At 34.4% G+C, this 22,600-nt stretch overlaps 1 protein-coding gene across 3 annotated transcripts in view; it reads right to left on the reverse strand.

The window, feature by feature from the left end:
• TLL1 (tolloid like 1) overlaps nucleotides 1–22,600 on the reverse strand; it is a 238,333-nt gene that overhangs the window by 81,392 nt on the left and 134,341 nt on the right. For all 3 annotated transcript variants that reach the window (XM_021101281.1, XM_021101283.1, XM_021101282.1), the window contains exons 6-8: nucleotides 21,550–21,728; nucleotides 16,849–16,954; nucleotides 4,177–4,301 (exon numbers count right to left, since the gene is read on the reverse strand). In XM_021101281.1, the coding sequence (XP_020956940.1) occupies nucleotides 4,177–4,301; nucleotides 16,849–16,954; nucleotides 21,550–21,728 (410 nt within the window). The remainder of the gene's footprint in view (nucleotides 1–4,176; nucleotides 4,302–16,848; nucleotides 16,955–21,549; nucleotides 21,729–22,600) is intronic.

Raw genomic sequence — 22,600 nt, forward strand, 5'->3', positions numbered from 1 at the left:
AATCTTGAAGGTGACATTGAAAAGGAAATCACACTTTATCCTAAAATAAGCAGAGTAAGATTTGCATATTAAGAAGTTCCTTGAAGAGCAGTGTAGCCATAGAACTAAAGAGATGTAAGAATGGAGGGAATAGGTCAACTGGGAAGCATTGTAGCAATCCAGACACAGTGAGGATCCCTGGCCTAGAGGATTCACTTCAAAAATGTGAGATACCCAGGACTACCTAGTAGCTGGTGGGAGTGCAGTGGGTGAGGGGTGGGGGGGATAGACCATGATGGAAGGTAATATAAGAAAGAGAATGTATGCATATATGTGATTGGGTCACTTTGCTGTACAGCAGAAATTGGCATAACATTGAAAATCAATTACACTTAAAAAAAACCTCATATTAATTTTAAAAATAAATTTAATAAAACAAGTGTTTAAAAAGTTTCTAGTATTCAAATTCCATGCACATTGAAACTGGTCTTCCATTCCTACAACCTCCACACAGATGTGCATCCATAGACATGGATATTCTATACATATACCGTATGTTTAACAATACTTCATTTTTTTCTTTTTAGGGCTGCACCCATGGCATATGGAGGTTCCCAAGTCAGGGGTCCAATTGGAGCTACAGCTGCCGACCTATGCCACAGCCACAGCAACACAGGATCCGAGCCGCATCTGCGACCTACACCACAGCTCATGGCAATGCCAGATCCTTAACTCACTGAATGAGGCCAGGGATCGAACCCACAACCTCATCGTTCCTATTCAGATTCATCTCCGCGGTGCCATGACAGAAACTCCTAACAACACTCTTAAATTTGTGAACATAAATTTTATGTGTGTTCATGGGTAAATACAATACACTTTTATATAACAAAGAAGATTCTAATCCTCAGAAACCATTATTTTTAGATATCGATTTACTTTATATTTTTCCTAATTTTATTATATTACTTGATATTTAATTAAAGAAAATTTACTCAGAGAATATTAAGATTGACAGTCGGTATAAGTATTAAGTAGTTATAAGCCAAAGATCATGGGACTATATAAAAAACTATTTTAAGAGAAAATGCAAATAAAGACCAGAGACTGTATCAGGAGAGAAGTTAAATTTGAGCAGTTTAGAAATAGAAAGGGAAAGTAATCCTAAATTTAAATTAAATAAGAGGAGAATATATTTAAAAAACAAGAGCCACAAGAGAAAGAAGGTCCCAAAAAGAGAGAGAGCAAGAGAACAAATGAATCATTTATAAAGAGAAGAAGACACACCACTGACACACCCCAGAGAGGATCTCTTTCACCAGAAGACTGCTGAGTGCTGGGATAAAGGGAAGATGAAGGCTATCCTCTGCCTTAGGTGGATATTCTTGTGCTAACAGCATGTAGGGTGCAAGCGATGATAATGCCAGGTAAGTGGGTATCCTTTCAGATGCCTTAATGGTAGGAAAGCTTGGAAGCCTTTGGAGGGGCACAGGATTGGTTCTTGGACAGCAGTGTCAAGACATCTATTCAATCTCAGGGTTGAGCAGCGTCCTTCCCTTTCCCTTCCTGTTTCCCCCCTGGGTGTGTGCTCTGGAGATCAATGACTGCGTCTTAGATCAGTGGAGCGCCAGGGCTGTAAAGGATCATATCCCTTCTTCACATAATAATGTGCAGGGAGACTTCCCTTGCTTGCTTCTAAAAGTAAGAACAAGAAGTGGCAATGAAAACAATTCTAAACTGAAAGAAACTTTTCCTCATCCCCCTCATGCTAAAAACACAACTCTATTTCTGTATGGAGCATTTTCATGATGCATATACACTGTACAATAAGTAATTGAGTTTTCACACAGAAATCTAATTTACATTTTTGGCACATATATATATATATATATATATATATATATATATATATATAAATACTACAATGGGTTACAAATTCTTTATCTTCTACAAAGACCCACAAAAATACCAGTTTATACTGTTTTAAGGGAATTGAAACATATACATTTTTAATGTTGTTCATCTTCCAGTTGATAAACACAACAGTATTTGCAGTTGGCCAACTATTACCTGCCTATCAGAAACTAGCCTTTTGAGACTCAGGGCCCAACTTAACAAGCCTCATCCTTGTATATCTTAGTGTGAATCAGGTCAGTATTCTTTTCAAAATTAAACTCTATGAAATAGTTCTATAAAATACAGATCTATAATAGAGTTTTGAGCATAAACCCATAAAGAGTAAAATGTTGGAGTAAAAACTAGCCAAATACCTCTGATTGACCTTGTTCATCAGAAATTTCTAACAAAAGAAAACAATAATGTCCATTGGCAGATGAATGGATTAAAACATGGTACATAAATGAAAAGGAATACTACTCAGCCATAAAGTGAATGAAATAATGCCATCTGCAGAAACAAAGATGCAACTAGAGAGTCTCATACTAAGTAAGTCAGAAATACAAAGACAATTACCATATGATATCACTTATATATGGAATCTAAAATATGTCACAAATGAACCTACCTACAAAACAGAAACATACGGACATAGAGAACAGACTTGTGGTTGACAAAGGGGACAAGGAAGTGAGATGGATAGGGAGTTTGCAGGTTAACAGATGCAAACTATTCATTCAGAATAGATAAGCAGTGAGGTCCTATTGTACAGCATAGGGAACTATATCTAGTCTCTTGGAATAGACCATGATGGAAGATAATATAAGAAAGGATACATATATGACTAGGTCATTTTGCTGTGTATCAGGAATTGATACAACATTGTAAATCAACTATAATCTAATAAAAATATAAAAAGAAGTAGACAGTGGAAATATATAAACAAAACAAAAAGAAAACCAGACATACTCCAAAGGAATATGCAGTTTTATAACCCTCTCATCTCTGTATTAAAAATAAAATATACTAGATCTTAATTCATAAACCCTTACTGTCTTTCTAGGTGATCTATCAATATCAATGACCAGATCAATGAGTTACATGTCATCATCCATATTGAATTATGAAATTCCTAGACGTTTCCTGAGTTTATTCGACCAAGTCACTTTTTTTTCGGCTTGCACTTGAGTGTTAATTTGCACAGTAAGAGAGTTTTATACTATATGTCAAGGAGCAAATATCACATTTTTGTGAATGACTCAGTGAGCCCTCTTCTGTATTCTATAAAGGAATTTCCTGGACTAATATAAATAATCACAGTAAATTTACTTACTATAACTTTTCATAATCAAATATATATGAAATTTTAAGCATCAGAATCTATGTAAAACTTCAATGATTAATATACCCATCGTATCTCTGAATGTATGTAGAAATTATTAGAATAGCATCCAATTAAAACTTTTATAGTCATTTTACCACTTGTGATCTTAGTATATGGAATAATATTTCTAAAAGTGAATTCTATAGGTAAGTATTAGGTAAAAAGAGGTTTCCATGGGTAAAAAAAAAAAAATCTGAGAAAGCCGTGTTAAGCAAGTTAGGCATATATCTTTGACATGGGCTATTCCAAAGTATGTTGAGTGTACAGGAGGTGCACTGGGTATGCAGTATTTCCAATTTGAAAGCAGACTCTTTTCCTTCTTGGGCCAGCAGGGTATTAGTGTTCCCTTGGAACACTATTATTGAGCATTTCTTTAATCTTTTTTCACAACTTTATCTAGTAGCAAACATACAATAATTCATTAACAGCATAGTTAGAACTTTTTTTTTGCAACAAATTTATAAATCTCACCTAATAAAATTTAAATTTATATACTGGTAATGATAGCACTTGCAAGAAAAGATCATTCAGGAATCAGTTCTGAAGTTGAAATAAAGAATTTTTTTATGTTGACAAGGAAACTCATCATTTGAATATGAAACCATGCCACTATTTAATAACAACTATAAAACAACCATGTTTTCTTACTCTTTTACTCATTAAATTAAAATAAATAAATAAATAAATAAAAGCTTATTATCTCTGTTCTTGATTTCTAACAATATGTTTTAATTATAGCAATGGGTGTCCTGGAGTTCTCTCCTATTACACTTTGTGATTAGTGACTTTGAACTGAATATGTTAGTCACTTGGCAGTATGGAGAGAGACAAGTAAACAATGGAGTAAACTGTGGCTTATTCATCTGGAAGAGCACTATCAGGCACAATTATGCTTCTAAGTTTGGATGGCATAATACCTGGACATCTATACAGCTTTCTTGCCTGTGCAATATCTCCTTTGCTTAAACGGGTTCGTTGACCAATTGCTGGACGTATGCCATTATCATCACGAGAGGGGAGAATGGTATCCAGAAACATCCCCCTGAAGAAAATGAGAAGCAAGCAACACATAAGTCACCAAATTAAGACACATGCATTCCTTACAAATATAAGGTTATTTTTTTCTAATACATATCAAAGAGAAATACACCAATGTTGATATTTAAACAATGTGCCAGGCTTTCACAAGACTTTCATCAAAGTAGAAAAAAAATGTATGTTAAATGTGTATGGCTAGCATAAAGTCAATGGTGACATTCACTTTTTATTTAAAAGTATATGTTTCTTGGGTGGGGGGATGTGCTTGGGCTATGGGATGGAAATCCTGTGAAACTGGATTGTTATGATCATTATACAACTACAGATGTGATAAATTCATTTGAGTAATTAAAAAATAAATAAAATAAAATAAAATTTTAAAAAGTATATGTTTCTTAAAAATCTAAAATTGTATATAGTCTCACATCAAGTGTTTGTTTTGGTCTCTCAAGATCTAAAAGTACTTAACTTACCAAGTTGCTAATCAATTCTTCCTAATAGAGATCTGTTTTCTTAAGGACAGTTTATAATACAATATGTTTTAGATGATTAAAATTGTAAAAGCCCAACAAAATATATATGTTAATATTTTTGAATTAAACTACTAATTTAATTTAAATATTTTAGAGGTTCAAAGATTTTAATATATGTTAAAACAAGAAAAGAACAAGACTGTCAAATTTTAGGACAGTTTAGATCAAAATAATTTTTGGACACACACACATATACACATACAAGCACACATGTGTACATACAGTATAAAAACTTCATGGTAAAACTAATAAGCAAAAAAGCCTGAGCAATGCCCTAATTGCCTAAGCTACAGACACTGAGTTGTTTATCACAACTCAACTCAAGGTTGTGATAGAAACTTGCTATTTTTCTTTATATGCACTACTAAAAATTCGGAATATAATGCACTAAAGATACAATCTAATTTTGTAAGAAATAGCAACATTTATAGCTCTAAAGAAACTGCTGAGCTTAAAGGACGAATGGATGGGGAGACAGACTAGTGGAAATCACTGATGCAGAAGAGAAAAGAGAAAAAAGATTAAAAAGAAATGAAAAGAGCCTGAGAACTCTGGGACAATGTTAAATGCACCAATTTAACATTGGTTAAATTATAAATTATAGGGGTGCCAGAAGGAGAAGAGAGAGAGAGAAAGGGACAGAAACAGTATTTGAAGAGATAATAGCCCAAAACTTCCCTAACATGGGAAAGGGACCACTCACTCAAATCCAGGAAGCACAAGGAATACCATATAAGATAAATGCAAGGAGGAACCTTGAGACATATATTAATCAAACTGATCAAAATTAAAGACAAAGAGAAATATTGAAAGCAGCCATAGAAAAGAAACAAATAACATACAAGAGAACCCCAATAAGGACATTGGCAGATTTTTCAGCAGAAACTCTGCAGGCCAGAAGGGAGTGGCATGACATATTAACGTGATGAAAGGAAAAATCCTCCAACCAAGATTACTCTACCTAGCAAGAGTCTCATTCAGATTTGAAGGAGAAATCTCCTTCAAATTTACAGATAAGTGAAAGTTAAGAGAATTCAGCCACTCTAAACCAGCTCTACAACAAATACTAAAGGAACTTCTCTAGGCAGCAAAGAAAAGGCCACAACTAGAAACAAGAATACCACAAATGACAAGGCTCACCAGTAAAGACAAATATATAGTAAAAACAGGCAGTCTATCCATGCAGAATTATGCTACCCAAATCAGAAAGTGTGAGAAGAGGAGGACACAAATGCAGGACACTGGAGATGTATATGCAATTAAGAGACCAACAACTTAAAACAATCTCATTTATATAGTCTCCTATATAAAAACTTCAGGGCAACTGCAAACCAAAAATTTATACTTGATACACAAACAAATAAGAAAAATCAACTCAAATACAACACTAAATAATTTCGCCAAACCATAGGAGGAGAGAACAAGAGAAGAAGGGAAGAAAAAAGAGCAACAAAAACAAATCAAAAATAGTTAATAAAATGGCAATAAGAACATACATATCAATAATTACCTTAAATGTAAATGGACTAAATGCCCCAACCAAAAGACATAGACTGGCTGAATGGCTACAAAACAAATTCCATATATACTATCTTAAAGATACCCACTTCACATCTAGGGGCACATACAAACTGAAAGTGAGAGCATGGTAGAAAATACTCCATGAATATGGGAATCAAAAGAAAGCTTGAGTAGCAATACTCATATCAGACAAAATAGATCTTAAAATAAAGAATATTATATGAGACAAAGAAGGACATTACATAATGATCAAAGGATCAATCCAAGAAGCTATAACAATTGTAAATATATATGCACCCAGCATAGGATCACGTCAATATATAAGGCAACTGCAAACAACCTTAAGAGGAGAAATTGACAATAACACAATAATAGCAGGGGACCTTAACACCACACTTACAGCAATGGACAGATCATCCAGACAGAAAATCAACGAGAACACAGGTCCTGCATGAAGCATTAGACCAGATGGAACTAATGTATATTTATAGGACATTCCATCCCAAAGCAGCAGAATACACATTCTTCTCAAGTGCCCATGGAACATTGTTTAGGATTGATTATGTTCCGGGTCACAAATTAAGTCTCAGTAACTTTAAGAAAACAAATCATATCAAGCATCTTTCCTGACTACAACGCTATATGGCTGGAAATCAAAAACAAGAAAAAAACTGCAAAAAAACACAAACACGTGGAGACTAAACAACACGCTACTTAACAACCAATGGATCATGGAAGAAATCAAAGAAGAAATTTAAAAAAATGTGTAGACGCAAATGACAAGAAAGATACAACACTCCAAAACCTATGGGATGCAACAAAAGGAGTTCTAATAGGAAAGTTTATAGCAATACACACCTCCCTCAGGAAACAAGAAAAAGCTCAAATAAACAATATAACTTTACATCTAAAGCTACCAGAGAGAGAAGAACAGATAAGACTTAAAGTTAACAGATGGAAAGAAATCATAAAGATCAATGCAGAAATCAATGAAATAGAAATGAAGAAAACCCATGAAAAGATAAATGAAACTAAAAGCTGGTTCTTTGAAAAGATCAACAAAAGTATAAACCCTTAGCTAGACTTACCAAGAAAAAAACAGAGAGGACTCAAATCAATAAAATTAGAAATGAAAAAGGATAAGTTACAATGGACATCACAGAAATACAGAGGATCATAAGAGACTACTGTAAGGAATCATATGCCAATAAAACAGAAAACGTAGAAGAAATGAACAAATTCTTAGAAAAGTACAATCTTCCAAGACTAAACGAAGATGAAATAGAAAAGATGAATGAACCAGTTGCAAGTACTGAAATTGAAACTGTGATTTAAAAACTTCCAACAAGCAAAAGTCCAGGACCAGATGGCTTCACAGGCAAATTCTATCAAACATTTAGAGAAGAGATATGAAAACCAGAAAAATACCACAAAAAAAGAAAAATTACAGGCCAATTTCACTGATGACCATAGATGCCAAAATCCTTAACAAAATACTAGCAAACAGAATCCAACAATACATTAAAAGGATTGTATATCATGATCAAGTGGGATTTATCGCTGGGATGCAAGGATAATTCAAAATCTGCAAATCAGTCAGCTTGATACACCATATTAACAAATTGAAGAATAAAAACCATATGATTCTCTCAAAAGATGCTGAAAAAGCCTTTGACAAAATCCAACACCCATTTCTGATAAAAACCCTTCAGAAAGTGAGTATAAAAGGAACTACCCCTCAACATAATAAAGGCTATATATGTCAAACCCAGAGCTAACATCATTCTCAATGGTGAAAAGTTGAAAGAATTCCTGCTGAGATCAGGAACAAGACAAGGATGTCTGCTCTTGCCACTACTATTCAACATAGTTTTGGAAGTCCTAGCCAGGGCAATCAGAGAAGCAAAAGAAATAAAATCAATCCAAGTTGGAAAGGAAGAAGTAAAACTATCACTATCTGTGGATGCCATCATACTATACCTAGAGGATCCTAAAGACTCTATCAGAAAACTACTAGACCTCTTCAATGAATTCGGTGAAGTTGCAGGATACAAAGTTAATACACAGAAATCAACTGCATTTCTATATACTAACAGTGACAGATCAGAAACAGAAATTAGGGAAGCAATGTCATTTACCGTCACATCAAAAAGGATAAAATACTTAGGAATAAACCTACCTAAAGAGACAACAGAACTTTACTCTGAGAACTATAAGACACTGATGAAAGAAACCAAAGATGACACAAACAGATGGAAAGACATACCATGCTCTTGGACTGGAAGAGTCAATATTATCAAAATGACTATACTACCCAAGGCAATCTACAGATTCAATGCAATCCCTATCAAATTACCAAGGACATTTCTCACTGAACTAGAACAAAATATTTTAAAGTTTGTTTGGAAGCACAGAAGACCCAGAATAGACAAAGACATGCCAAAAAAGGAAAATGGAGCTGGAGGAATCAGGTTACCTGACTTAAGACTATACTATAAAGCTATAGTCATCAAAACTATACAGGACTGGCACAAAGACAGAAATATAGATCAGTGGAACAGGATAGAAAGCCCAGAATTCAATCCACGCACCTATAGTCAACTAATCTATGACAAAGGAGGTAAGAATATACAATGGAGAAAAGACAACTGCTTCAACAAGTGGTACTGAGAAACTGGACAGCCACATGTAAAAGAATGAAATTAGAACACTTCCTAACACCATACACAAAAATAAACTCAACATGGATTAAAGACCTAAATATAAGACCAGATACTATAAAACTCTTAGAGGAAAACATAGGCGAAACACTCTTTGACATAAACCATAGCAACATCTTCTCAGATCCATCTCCTAGAGTAATGACAATAAAAAGAAAAATAAACAAATGGGGCTTAATTAAACTTAAAAGTTTCTGCACAGCAAAGGAAACCCTAAACAAAATGAAAAGACAACCCACAGAATGGGAGAAAATATTTGCAAATGAAGTGACTGACAAGGGATTAATCTCCAAAATTTATAAACACCTTCTGCAGCTCAATACTAAAAAAAAACAAACAACCCATCAAAAACGGGCAGAAGATTTAAACAGACAACTCTCCAAAGAAGACATACAGATGGCCAAAAAAAAAAAAAGAGATGAAAATATGTTCAACATCACTCATTATTAGAGAAATGAAAATGCAAATCAAAACAACCAGGAGGTACCACCTTACCTTGGGCATAAAGGCCATCATCAATATGTCTACAAACAATAAATGCTAGAGAGGGTGTGGAGAAAGGGAACCCTGTTACACTGTTGGTGGGAATGCAAATTGGTGCAACCACTGTGGAAAACAGTATGGAGATGCCTCAGAAAACTAAAAATAGAATGACCATTTGATCCAGCAATCCCACTCCTGTCATCTATCCAGAGAAAACCACGACTCAAAAAGGTACATGTACTCTAATGTTCATTGCAGCACTATATACAATAGCCAAGACACAGAAACAACCTAAATGTCCATTGACAGAGCAGTGGATAAAGAAGATGTGGTACATCGGAGTTCCCGTCATGGCGCAGTGGTTAACGAATCCGACTAGGAACCATGAGGTTGCGGGTTCGGTCCCTGCCCTTGCTCAGTGGGTTAACGATCCGGCGTTGCCGTGAGCTGTGGTGTAGGTCGCAGATGCGGCTCGGATCCCGCGTTGCTGTGGCTCTGGCGTAGGCCGGTGGCTACAGCTCTGATTCAACCCCTAGCCTGGGAACCTCCATATGCCGCGGGAGCGGCCCAAGAAATAGCAACAACAACAACAAAAAGACAAAAGACAAAAAAAAAAAAAAAAAAAAAAAAAAAGAAAAGAAAAAAAAAAGAAGATGTGGTACATGAATGCAATGGAATATTACTCAGCTACTAAAAGGAAAGAAATAATGGCATTTGCAGCAACATGGATGAACCTAGAAATTATCATGCTGAGTGAAGTTAGCCAGATGGTGAGACACCAACATTATATGATATCACTTACATGTGAAATCTAAAAAAAAGGACGCAATGAACTTCTTTGCAGAAGAGATACTGACTCACAGACTTTGAAAAACTTATGATTTCCAAATGAGACAGGTTGATGTGGTGGGGGGGGAATATGCCTGCAGTTAGGGACAGAAATGGTATAAAACTGGGTTCTGATGATTGTTGTACAACTATAAATGTAATAAAATTCATTGAGTAATTAAAAAAAAACAGATATTTATTGAGCGTTGCTATAGCCCTGGATTTATAACAGTAAGTAAAAGAAACAAAAATCCTCCTCTTAGATTCTCACATTCTAATAGAAGGAGAAAGTCATTAAACAAGAGCTTAATGACAGGTACTATGGAGAAAAATAAGGAAGAGAAGATGAATATTGATTATCCACTGATAGGAGAGCTTTTAAAAGAGTGATCAAAGGAAAATGCCTTTGGAGTTTGACATTTTAGCCAAACATGAAGGTGAGGAAAATGTGGGTAACTGTGAATAGAGAGTCCCAGAGAGAAACAATTAAAGAAACACAACCACCCTGAGACGGGATACCCCTCAAGTGTTTGAGTGCCACAGAGTTTTAGCCTGAGGAAAACTCTTAATATGTGGATAATGGTAAAAAAAGGCATGACACGACCCATGAGTAATTTATAACTAAGCATCCTAACTGCTAGGTAAGGGTAGTGGGTAGAGATCTTTCGATAAAACCCGGGAAACTCAAATAGAGATTGGAACTCTGAAGCCAAATCTAAGTCTCTGCAAAACTCCAAACTACCTGAGGTGAAGGTAGGAAAAGGGAAAGATTTATGGGAATTGACCATCAAAAGTGAGAGCTTGCAGTGGTTAACGAACCTGACTAGGAACCACGAAGTTGAGGGTTTGATCCCTGCCCTTGCTCAGTGGGTTAAGGATCTTGCATTGCTGTGAGGTGTGGTGTAGGTCACAGACATGGCTCAGATCCCGCATTGTTGTGGCCCTGGCATAGGCCAGCAGCTATAGCTCTGATTCGACTCCTACCTAGCCTGGGAACCTCCATATGCTGCTAGTGTGGCCCTAAAAGACAAAAACACAAAAATACTAAATAAATAAATAAATAAATAAAAGTGAGAGCTTGTATACACTTAATAAGATGTGACTCTGTCTAGGCCAGTGCACTTGAAGAGGATGTTGAGCCATAGGGTAGCATTGAGAAAAGCCATTTTTCCACTTTGCTGCACAAATCAACAGATACATTAAGTAGATAAGTTCAAGTTAATAAACAGTTACAATTTCTGCAGTACTTCTGTACTAATGAAGTATTCATTATTTTCTATTTCTAAAGCATTTTGAAAAGTTTTGTTTTTTTTTTTTCAGTTTTCAAAAAAGATTCAATTTTAAAAGGTCAAGGACACCTTGGAGTAGATACATTCAAACTCAGACAATAGAATGATAACTTTTGGCTTATTCAGTTTATTGAGGCAAACTTCTTTCTATTTATGTGGGAGTCACCCATTCTTTTGATTTTTCTTTGTGGTCATAAAGTTAACAATTCTCTCCCTCCACATTCAGGCCATTAAGCAATGTAAACTCTTCCCAAACATTCTCTCAGACAGACCATAGATGGTGTCACTTACTAATATTCATTTGTTTTACCTACATTAGAAGAGCAAATTAACTATGCTTTTTATAATGCTTCATAAAGTTTCACCATTATTTTATTAATTAGAAATGGGAAGTTCCAGTTTGTGAACATCTACATTACAAATTACTGATACATATAAAGGCTCCATATATACAGTCTTGTTATCCCTACAGTAAGAACTTAAATCTGCTCATGGGCAACACTGATGAAAACAACTAAAACTTTTCTAGACTATCTGGGTTCAGAATAGAAGAAACCATAACACTTCACCTATTTACATTAGCAGAATGAAGGATAACAACCACGTGCTCATCTAATTTTCACCAAAAAAAAGGATGTGACAAAATTTGATACATTTTCATGATAAAAGCACTCAACAAACTGGTAATAGAAGGAAACTATCTCAACATAAAAGGTTATATAAGAAAAGACTACAGCTAACGTTATACTCAACGGTGAAAACCAAAGTTTTCATCTAAGATTAGGAACATGGCAAGGATGTTTGGTCTCATCATTTCTATTCAAAATATTATTGAAAGTCCTAGCCAGGGCACTTATGAGAGTAAAGAATCAAAAGGCATTCAAATTGAAAAGAAAGAAGTCATCTCTGTATGCAAATGACATGATCTTAAATATAGAAAGTCCCAGATAGTCCACCAAAAAACTGTCAGAACTAATAAATGAATTCACCAAAGCAGGAGGATACAAAACCAGAACTCAAAAATCAGTTGCATTTCTATGCAATACATTGAACAATTCAAAAAGGAAGTTGAGAAAACAATTCCATTTCAAATAGTGTCAAGAAAAATAAAATACTTGGGAACAAACCCAACGAAGAGGAAAAAGACTTCTACACTAAAAACTATAAACTATTGTTGAAAGAAATTAACAAAGACACAAATAGAAAAACATTTTATATTTATGAATTGGATGACTTACTTTGTTAAGATGTCCACACTACTCAAAACAATCAACACAAGCCCTATATAAACCCCAATGGCATTTACCGCAGAAAGAGAAAAAAGTTCTAAAATTCATATGTAATCTCCCAGGACCTTGAATAGTCAAAATTTTTTTGCAAAAGAAGAACAAAGTTGGAGAACTCACACTTCCTGATTTCAAAATATATTACAAACCTAAAGTAACTAAAACAGTGTGATATTGTCATAAAGACAGACCTATAGACCAATGAATAGAACAGGAATCCCATAAACACATGTCTATAGTAAATGACTTTTAACAAAGGAATAAAAATAATTCAAAGGGGAAAAGATAGTCTTTACAAGAAATGATGTTGGTAAAACTGGATATTCAAGTGCAAAAGAACAAAGTTATATCCTTATCAAAGCTATATATAACTTAAAAAAATAACTCAAAATAGATTAAAGACCTAAACGTAAAACCACCAAATTATAAAGCTCTTAGAAGAAAACATAGAGGAAACCTTCATAACATTGAAAAAGACAACAACTTCTTGGATATGACACCAAAAGCATAAGCAAAAACAGCAAAAATAGGTAAGTGCATGGCAAAAACAGCAAAATAGGTAAGTGCATTCAATCAACAGAATGAAAAGGAGAGAAAATATTTGCTATATATATTATATATGCGCTCTCTCTCCACACATGACAAGAGGCCAGAATATTCAAAGAAATCCTATGACTCAACAGAAAAATTCAAATAATCTGATTAAAACGTAGGCAGAAGATTTAAATAGATATTTCTTCAAAGATGATATATAAATGACTAAGCATATAAAAAGATGATTAACATTACTAATCATTAGAGAAATGCAAATCAAAACCACAATGAGACATTATGCCATATTTGATAGGATGGCTACTATCAAAAAAATAAAAAAACAAAACAGAGGGAGTTCCTGTCATGGCTCAGTGGTTAATGAACCTGACTAGTATCCATGAGGATGCAAAATCGATCCCTGGCCTTGCTCAGTGAATTAAGGATCCGACTTTGCTGTGAGCTGTGGTATAGGTTGCAGATGTGGCTTGGCTCCTGTGTTGCTGTGACTGTGGTGTAGGCCAGCAGCTATGGCTCCGAATGGACCCCTAGCCTGGGAGCCTCTGTATGCCCATGTGCCGCAGGTGTGGCCCTAAAAAGACAAGAAAGAAAACAGAAAATAACTCATGTTGGTAAGGATATGGAGAAATTGGAACCCTCCTGCACTGTTGCTAGGACTGTAAAATAGTGCAGCTTCTAAGAAAATGTCATTAAGTTTCTTTAAAAAATTAAAAATGGAACTACCACACAATCCAAAAATCCCACTGCTGTGTATATATCCAAAAGAATGGAAAATAGGGTCTGGAAGAGATATTTGCATACCCATGTTCATAGCAGCACTATTCACAGTAGCCAAGAGGTGAAAGCAACTCAGGTGTCCATCAACAAGTGAATGAATAAATAAAATGTGGTATATACATCCAATGGAATATTATTCAGCCTTAAAAAGGAAGGAAATTCTGTTACATGCTACAACATAGATGAACCTCAGGGACTTTATGTTAGGTGAAATAGGCCAGTCACAAAGAGACAAATAACGTTTGATTCTATCTGGTATCTAAAATAACCAAATTCATCAAAACAGAAAGTGGAATGGTGGTTACCAGAGGCTGGGGGGAGAGGAAAGTGGAGAGTTGTTGTTTAGTGGGAATAGGGTTTCGGTTTTGCAAGATGAGAAAGTTCTGGATATTCATTTCAAAATAAGAGTACTAAATTGTACACTTGAAAATATTTAATATGGTAAACTTTATATTGAAGTTTCTTTACCACAATAAAGATAATCATCATCATCATCATCATCATAAAACTTCAAATGCTTTGGAGGTGGTAGCTGGGGACTGTGTCAAATATTTTGTCTTCTTGAAATTTAATTAAAACATATTTATTAATAAATATCTTCCTTAAAATCAGGGGGAAAATGTTAATTAGATCACATTCATAGTAGACATAGTTACTTTCACTTTAGGAATATAAGTTTATTTGAGAAAAGTGAAGAGGAAAATTTTGAAACAATAAGAGAAAATAATAGTGCAAAGATAACTGGCATGCATCACCAAGGTAGGTATAGGGGGTGATAAACCACAAGAGCCTTGGGCCTTATGGAAAAAAGACAATTTAAACACATAAAAGGAGTTTAGGATTGGGCATTGCCATGACCTGTGGTGTAGGTTGCAGAGGTGGCTTGGGTTTGGCATTGCTGTGGCATAGGCTGGAGGCTGTAGCTCTAATTTGACCCCTAGCCGGCTAACTTCCATATGCCGCAGGTGCAGCCTTAAAAAGACAAAAATAAATAAATAGATAGACATGTAAAAGGAGTACAGAATAAAGGAAATATATATATTTCAAATTTGGGTATAGATTCATTGTCTATCAGTGACAGAGAAAATAAACAAATTTTCCACTCTCCAGTTCCAAAGACTCTAAACTTAGTATATTTCTAATTAATATAATTCAACAATATAAGAACATCACTTTGGCCAAACTGGTACCAAGTCCCCATTTTTTACATATTTCTAAGGAAAATTCAATTCCAAGCATTAACCTAAAAACAAATATTCATAACACTTTAATTTCAGGCCAAACTTATGGATGTATATTTGAACAAATATATGTACATTATAAATACTTTAGGTGAAAATAATTTTAAAAATACAGTCAACATCCAATTATTTTACTAACAAAGTTTGGTCTTAAAAAAGCATATTGGAGTTCCCTTTGTGGCGAAGCAGAAATGAATCTGACTAGGAACCACGAGGTTGCAGGTTCAATCCCTGGCCTCACTCAGTGGATTAAGGATCCGGCACTGCCATAAGCTGTGGTGTAGGCTGGCAGCAACAGCTCCAATTAGACCTCTAGTCTGGGAACCTGCATATGCCATGGGTGCGGCCCTAAAAAGACAAAAAGACAAAAAAAAAGGAAAAGAAAAAAGCATAATTTAAAAATGTATCTGAGAAAAATGTATCTAAGTACTAAGAGTTTGTTTACACCCATCTCCACTTTTAGAATTGTTTTTTAAAAGGGAATTAATTTGAATTTTTGTCTTCTTGACTCTGCCTTTACATACAGACATTAGTGAATTGTGAAATGAACACGGTGATAAAAAAGAATGAGTGCAATGGACATATGAGTGTAAAAAGGGCATAAAAATGGGAAAAAGAGATGACTTCAATGGTTTAACAGTTCCAAATTCCTTACCTGGAAATTATTTTCTTGATGACATCTTCTTTATACAGTAAAATAGATCAAAACCTAAATTTATTACACTCTTAAACATTAACATTCAGTCACTAGTGAAATAGTTTAAGGTTAATAAGTGACAAATTCTAAATTATATGAAGTTAAATATCTTCCTAAAATGCTCTCTGAGGATTATATACTATAGCAGTTTTCTATTATAACTAGTATAACAAGCAACAGGAAATACACAATAGAAAACACAAGTCACATAGAGAGTATAACATTGCAACTAAACAACTGAGTTCTCTATTTGATTGAAATGACTAATTTTCATTAACAGCACTTTGCCAATTAATGTGCTGATTGGTAATCACTTTAATTGATTACCAAAATAAATTTATAAATAAATTTATAAATAAATTTATATTTATGATATTAAATAATTTAAGTAAATCATACCCTTTTAATTTTTACTTTGAGTCTATTTATTTCATAGGAAATGTGAAAATGTATTTTTAAAATATCAAATGCCTAGTGTTGGCTATAAATGCCAATCAAGTAATTTTTTGTACTTTATAGCAGCAATATTTGAACATGGTTCTATTCTAACATTAAACCTAGTTTGTGAGGAGCCACACAGAGAAAAGGAATTAAAAGTCAAAAGGTATAACCTGAGACTCCAACCTTGAGAAGGTGTTCCTGGCATAGTGCATAATACTGTCAAAATCATATCTTTCTCCAAGTGAGTTTACTTCTCCAGGCTCCATCTTCAAAAAATTGTATTCTTGACCTAAGAATCAGGCACAGAAAACACTTTAGAAGCATGTTAACAGACAGAAAAGAGCATAGAAGAAAGATTCTGGCTGGTATCTGCTCTCTACTGAACCCTGGTCATCATGTGGTTGTATTTATTCACAAACAGGTACATGCCAAAGGGTATATTCATGCCATTGTGTGCACTGGACTACTGCCCATAAAGAGTAATATTGAATGTCATTAATAATTTCAGCAAAAAAAGGTAGATTACAAAAACATACTTTAGATTTGTTTTCTTGTATACAATTTCACTTTGTCCTAACATTTATTTCTTTAAATTTTCACTGTTATGGGGAGTTTATATCACAGCTCAGTGGGTTAAGAATCTGACAAGAAGATGTGGTTTGATCCCTGGACTTGCTCAATGGATTAAAGATCAGTATGGAAATACCTCAGAAAACTACATATAGACTGAGCATATGACCCAGCAATCCCACTCTTGAGCATATATCCAGACTAAATTTTCCTTGAAAAAGACACATGTACCCACATGTTCATTGCCACACTATTCATAATAACCAAGACATGGAAACAACCTAAATGTCCATCAACAGATGAATGGATTGTTCTTTTTTATGGCTGGAATACTACTCAGCCATAAAAAAGAACAAAATAATGCCATTTGCAGCAACAGGGATGGAACTAGAGACTCTCATACTAAGTGAAGTAAGTCAGAAAGAGAAAGACATACCATATGATATCACTTATATCTGGAATCTAATATATGGCACAAATGAACCTTTCCACAGAAAAGACAATCATGGACTAGGATTACAGACTTGTGGTTGCCAAGGGGGAGGGGGAGAGAGTGGGATGAATTGGGAATTTGGGGTTAATAGTTGTAAATTATTGCCTTTGGAAAGGATAAGCAATGAGATCCTGCTGTATAGCATTGGGAACTATATCTAGTCATATATGATGGAGCATGATAATGTGAGAAAAAATGTATATATGTATGTGTGACTGGGTCACCTCGCTGTACAGTAGAAAATTTTTAGAACACTGTAAAACAGTTATAATGGAAAAATAAAAATCAGTATAAAAAAGAAAAAGAAAAAAAAAGTTCAGGTGTTGCCGCAGTGTAGGTCATAGATGCAGCTTGGATCCTGCGTTGGTGTGGTTGTGGCATAGGCCAGCCGGTGCAGCTGGATTCCACCCCTAGTCCAGGAACTTCCATATACCGCAGGTGTGGCCCTAAAAATAAATAAATAAATAAATAATTAATTAATTAATTAAAGTAATAAAATAACATTTTACTGTTTTTTATAATATTGTGATTGTAAAAAGTTATATTTTTATGTAATGAGTTTTCCACCTTTCTCTTATAACTATACTTACCAAAGCCAAAGAAATATCTCTCTCTTTGTTTTAGATTCTTTCTATGAAACACTGGGGAAAATATAAAAACAGTATTGTATATATACACAACGTTGCAATCATTTGCTATGTAACTTTGTCATTGAAGATAAAACAACAGCATAAATATCACTCAGAATTGAAATGAGTTCTTTCTGATGAAAAAGAGGCTCTATTTGGAGGGAGGGCTTTTTTGGTCAAGAGAATATGCTTCAAGCTTAATAATTTTTTTTGTACTTTCACATCCGTTATTTTTAACTTCTGGACATCATGTTAATAGATTTCTCAACTGCCCATTTGTGTCTGTATTGTAATATTATTTCTTGAAATATGAAAATAACATAGAGTTAACTATGTAGATCTACATCAATAGTTCCAGAAGCAGAGTGTTTCCTCAGAAAGATTTTAGGTTTCTTGATTCATTTTTCACAATTTCACAGCCAAAGATGGCTGCTTTTATAACTCGTTTGGAAACATCAAAATGTAAAGGTGAGCTGTTTAGGATTCCAAACTCAAGGCTGGAGTTCAAAACAGAACTATTAAGACATTTATATAACTATGTTAATTTTACTCTAACTGACATGTTACTACTACATATGAAAAAAATCACATTAAGAAAAAGATTTCCAGGAGTTCCAATAGTGACTCAGTGTTAATGAACCCGACTAGCATCCATGAGGATGCAGGTTCAATCCCTGGCCCCACTCAGTGGGTTAAGGGTCTGGCACTACCATAAGCTGAGTAGCATAGGTCACAGATGATGCTCGCATCTGGCATTGCTGTGGCTACGGCATAGACCAGCAGCTGCAGCTCCAATTCGATCCCTAGCCTGGGAACTTCCATATGCCACAAGTGAAGCCCTAAAAAGAAAAAAGAAAGAAAGAAAAAGTTTTTCAAAAATCAATAAAGAAACTGAATGATGCCCCAGAGTATAAAACCTTTCCTACATGTGATAAGGAAATCTGATATACTCACTTGAGCATTAAAGATGAAACAATCAGCCTGAAGTTACAGAACTCATGTACCAGAGGAAAGCGTTTTAGTCCATGTTACAATGAATTCATACAATACATAGTTTTCAATAAACTAACCAGACCATGTAGTTAAAACATATGTTTCACAAATCTCTGCTTTATTTTCTCTATTACGACCATTCTGAGGAAAAACTCTGCGTTATCTTCAACCTCTGATAGAAACAACTGTTAAAACTCTCTTCTTTATTAAAAATGGTTTATGGTAGAATGGAACAAATCTGATTCTAAGGGGAGATTTTAATAAGGCTATAGAGTTGATTTTATAAATATTAATCTATAACCCACCAATGATTTCAATCTTCAGTCACAATATGGGATCACATTATTTAATTAAAGCAAGAAGGTTCATAAAAATTTCTGAAAGTGTAATATTAAGCAACTTCGGTAATACATTTTGCTGCATATAACTGAGTATATGACACAGTGTTTTGTCATAATTAAAAAGAACACAGCCACACATGGTCCAAATAAAGAAAATTAGATTTATTTCATGAAAGAATAGAAGAGGATCAGAAGATACAGAGCACCAGCCAGAACTCACCCTACACAATTTAAGAAAATAGCAAGCCTCCTTTTTGAAGGAATTTTCTAAAATGGATCAAAGAAATTCAATCCTTATACCAAATTGGCTGCTATCAAAGTCACTAATTTTGCTTATAAACACAAAGCTAAAGTCTGCACTTGAATAAAACTTGATCTTAAGTTTCTGAGCCAAAGCAAGTCACAAATTTGTTGGAGATTATTCTCTAACACGAACTCTCATACTAGAATTACCTTACTATGGTACAGTCAGTTTTGGGAATCTTCAGAGGGTTGGTTCCAAGACCCCCTTGGATATCAAAACCCATGGATGCTCAAGTCCCTTATATAAAATGGCTAGTACAGTGAATGAAAAATTTCAGTTCAAAGGTTGGTTGAACCCACGGAGGCAAGACCCTGTGAATACGGAGAGCCAACTATTCATACATACAAATGATTGCAAGTGAGTGAGAAAAGTGCGGAGAGTCAACTTGACGGTGTTTACAATACCATCAAGTCCTAGCAAAGTGTGACAAAATGTGCATGGAGTTCCGAATACTCAAGAAATCTCAATCAATCAATGTTTTCTTTTCTTTTCTAAAACATTTTTTAGGGCCGCACCCATGGCATATGGAAGTTCCCAGGCTAGGGGTCGAATTGGAGCTTAGCTGCCAGCCTACGCCACAGCCACAGCAATGCCAGATCTGGGCTGCGTCTTTGATCTACACCACCCACAGCTCACGGCAACGCTGGATCCTTAACCCATTTAAGTGAGGCCAGGGATTGAACCTGCATCCTCATGGATACTAGTCAGATTCATTTCTGCTGAGCCACAATGGGAACGCCAATCAATATTTTCTACTAGCTTGAATTATGAAAAGCCATAATTTACTTAGCACTGTGTTAAGGATTATATATGTACATACATTTCTACTTTGCTTATTCTTAAAATACATACAAGCTTATAAGAAGATTCCAAACAACAGGACTTTTTTTTGGGCAACTGGAATGTACTGATCTCAATGAATTTTTGAAAGGTAAAACAAATGAAGAGCTTTAAATGAGGGGATTATCACACATGGACTGTCAGAGAAAATTAAATTTTAATTATACATTAACTAGTGAACTATTGAAACTATCAAACATATTCTCAAGTATTTGCCTTTAGGTTAGTCAAATTTAAGGTGAACTCTCAAGAAAATATTTGGGCTACTTTGGGAACCAATCACTTCCATGGAATTTTCTCCAGAAATTGTCCCTGGTATAAGATAGATTCCCACGGCAGGAGCACACTTTGTGGCAAATCCTGGACCTTTTCTAAATCCTTCCAACATAAATTATAGAACTAAGTATAGAAAATACATTTTAAAATTTAATATTATTTTATAGTTCATAGCTATACCTATCCTTGGAAAGCACAGAAGTTTTAGACATAACAGCCATCTTAAGGGGAAAAAAAGCAAGCTAAAAAATGTGTAAGATCATTCAGTTTGTAGATAAAAATTTTAAATTAACACTATACTGAATATTTTTTAATCAAGTTAAATGTTGATATACAATATTCAATTCACATCTTTTAAGAAGTTAAATGATAAATAGTACAATACTATTAACAGATATTTAGTCAACCTTAAACCCAACACATTCTGAAGGGTCTCACCTGGCTGGATGTTTTCTCTTATGATAGTTACATGATTATCTCGATCTGGTCGTGTGTGTTCATGCCAAAAGCCTATTACATGGCCCAATTCATGAACAACAATTCCAAATTTATCACAGTTCTTGCCAATTGAGATTGCCTGAGGTCCATTTCCACGCCGACCTACATAGGAGCAGCATCTGGAATAAAGCAGAAAATGCAGATGGTGGTGGACAGGAAGATGCTGAGTGAAGTACAATAGGGTGAAAATTTTGGTAAAAAGTTCTGATGGACTTTACTGTGGGATGGAAATCCTGTGAAATTGGATTGTTATGATCATTATACAACTACAGATGTGATAAATTCATTTGAGTAATAAAAAAAATTCTGATGAACTTTAAAGTCCAACACATTCAGAAAAAGACGGTTTTTCATTAACAAACATAGCTAATTTCTAGTAATTCTGATAATTTTCTGTACAATGAGTCTCTAAAAAATCAATTGAAATACCTTTGTATTAATTCATATACTAGAAGATGTTCCTTAAATCATTTTTAGGAGTATTTAGAAGATAAATCCAAAAATAAAATACTTATGATGATGGTTTTTGGTTATTAAATATATAGCTAACCTCAAGACATCAAGTCACTTTTATTTCTAATACAACTTTTTATCCTCACTACCCATGGAAATCATTCAGGTAATTACTTTGTCAATATGGTTATCTAGCAATAATTCATTATTTCAGTTTTAAATATAAAAACAAAATTTATTTCTCCTCTTTGAAAAAATAATTACACTTGTGAAAGATGTTGGTTAACTAAAAGAGGGAATTACTTTTCCTCAACATGAGAAAAACTTTGTTAAAATAAGTCAATTGAGGAAAATTAGTTTCAAAAGGCAAATAATCAAGGGTTAATGGTTGATTGACCAGTGAAGAATTATGAGACTGGTGAGACTGTTTCAAATTGTCAGGCAAATATTTAGTGTCATATTCCATCTCACCTTCAAGAAAGAATCTCTTGGACTGTCAGAGTGTGAAACATCCAGAGCATCTTCTTGCAAATTTTTG

Source organism: Sus scrofa, chromosome 8, assembly GCF_000003025.6.
Source record: "Sus scrofa isolate TJ Tabasco breed Duroc chromosome 8, Sscrofa11.1, whole genome shotgun sequence".
In the NCBI taxonomy this organism is placed as follows: domain Eukaryota; kingdom Metazoa; phylum Chordata; class Mammalia; order Artiodactyla; family Suidae; genus Sus; species Sus scrofa.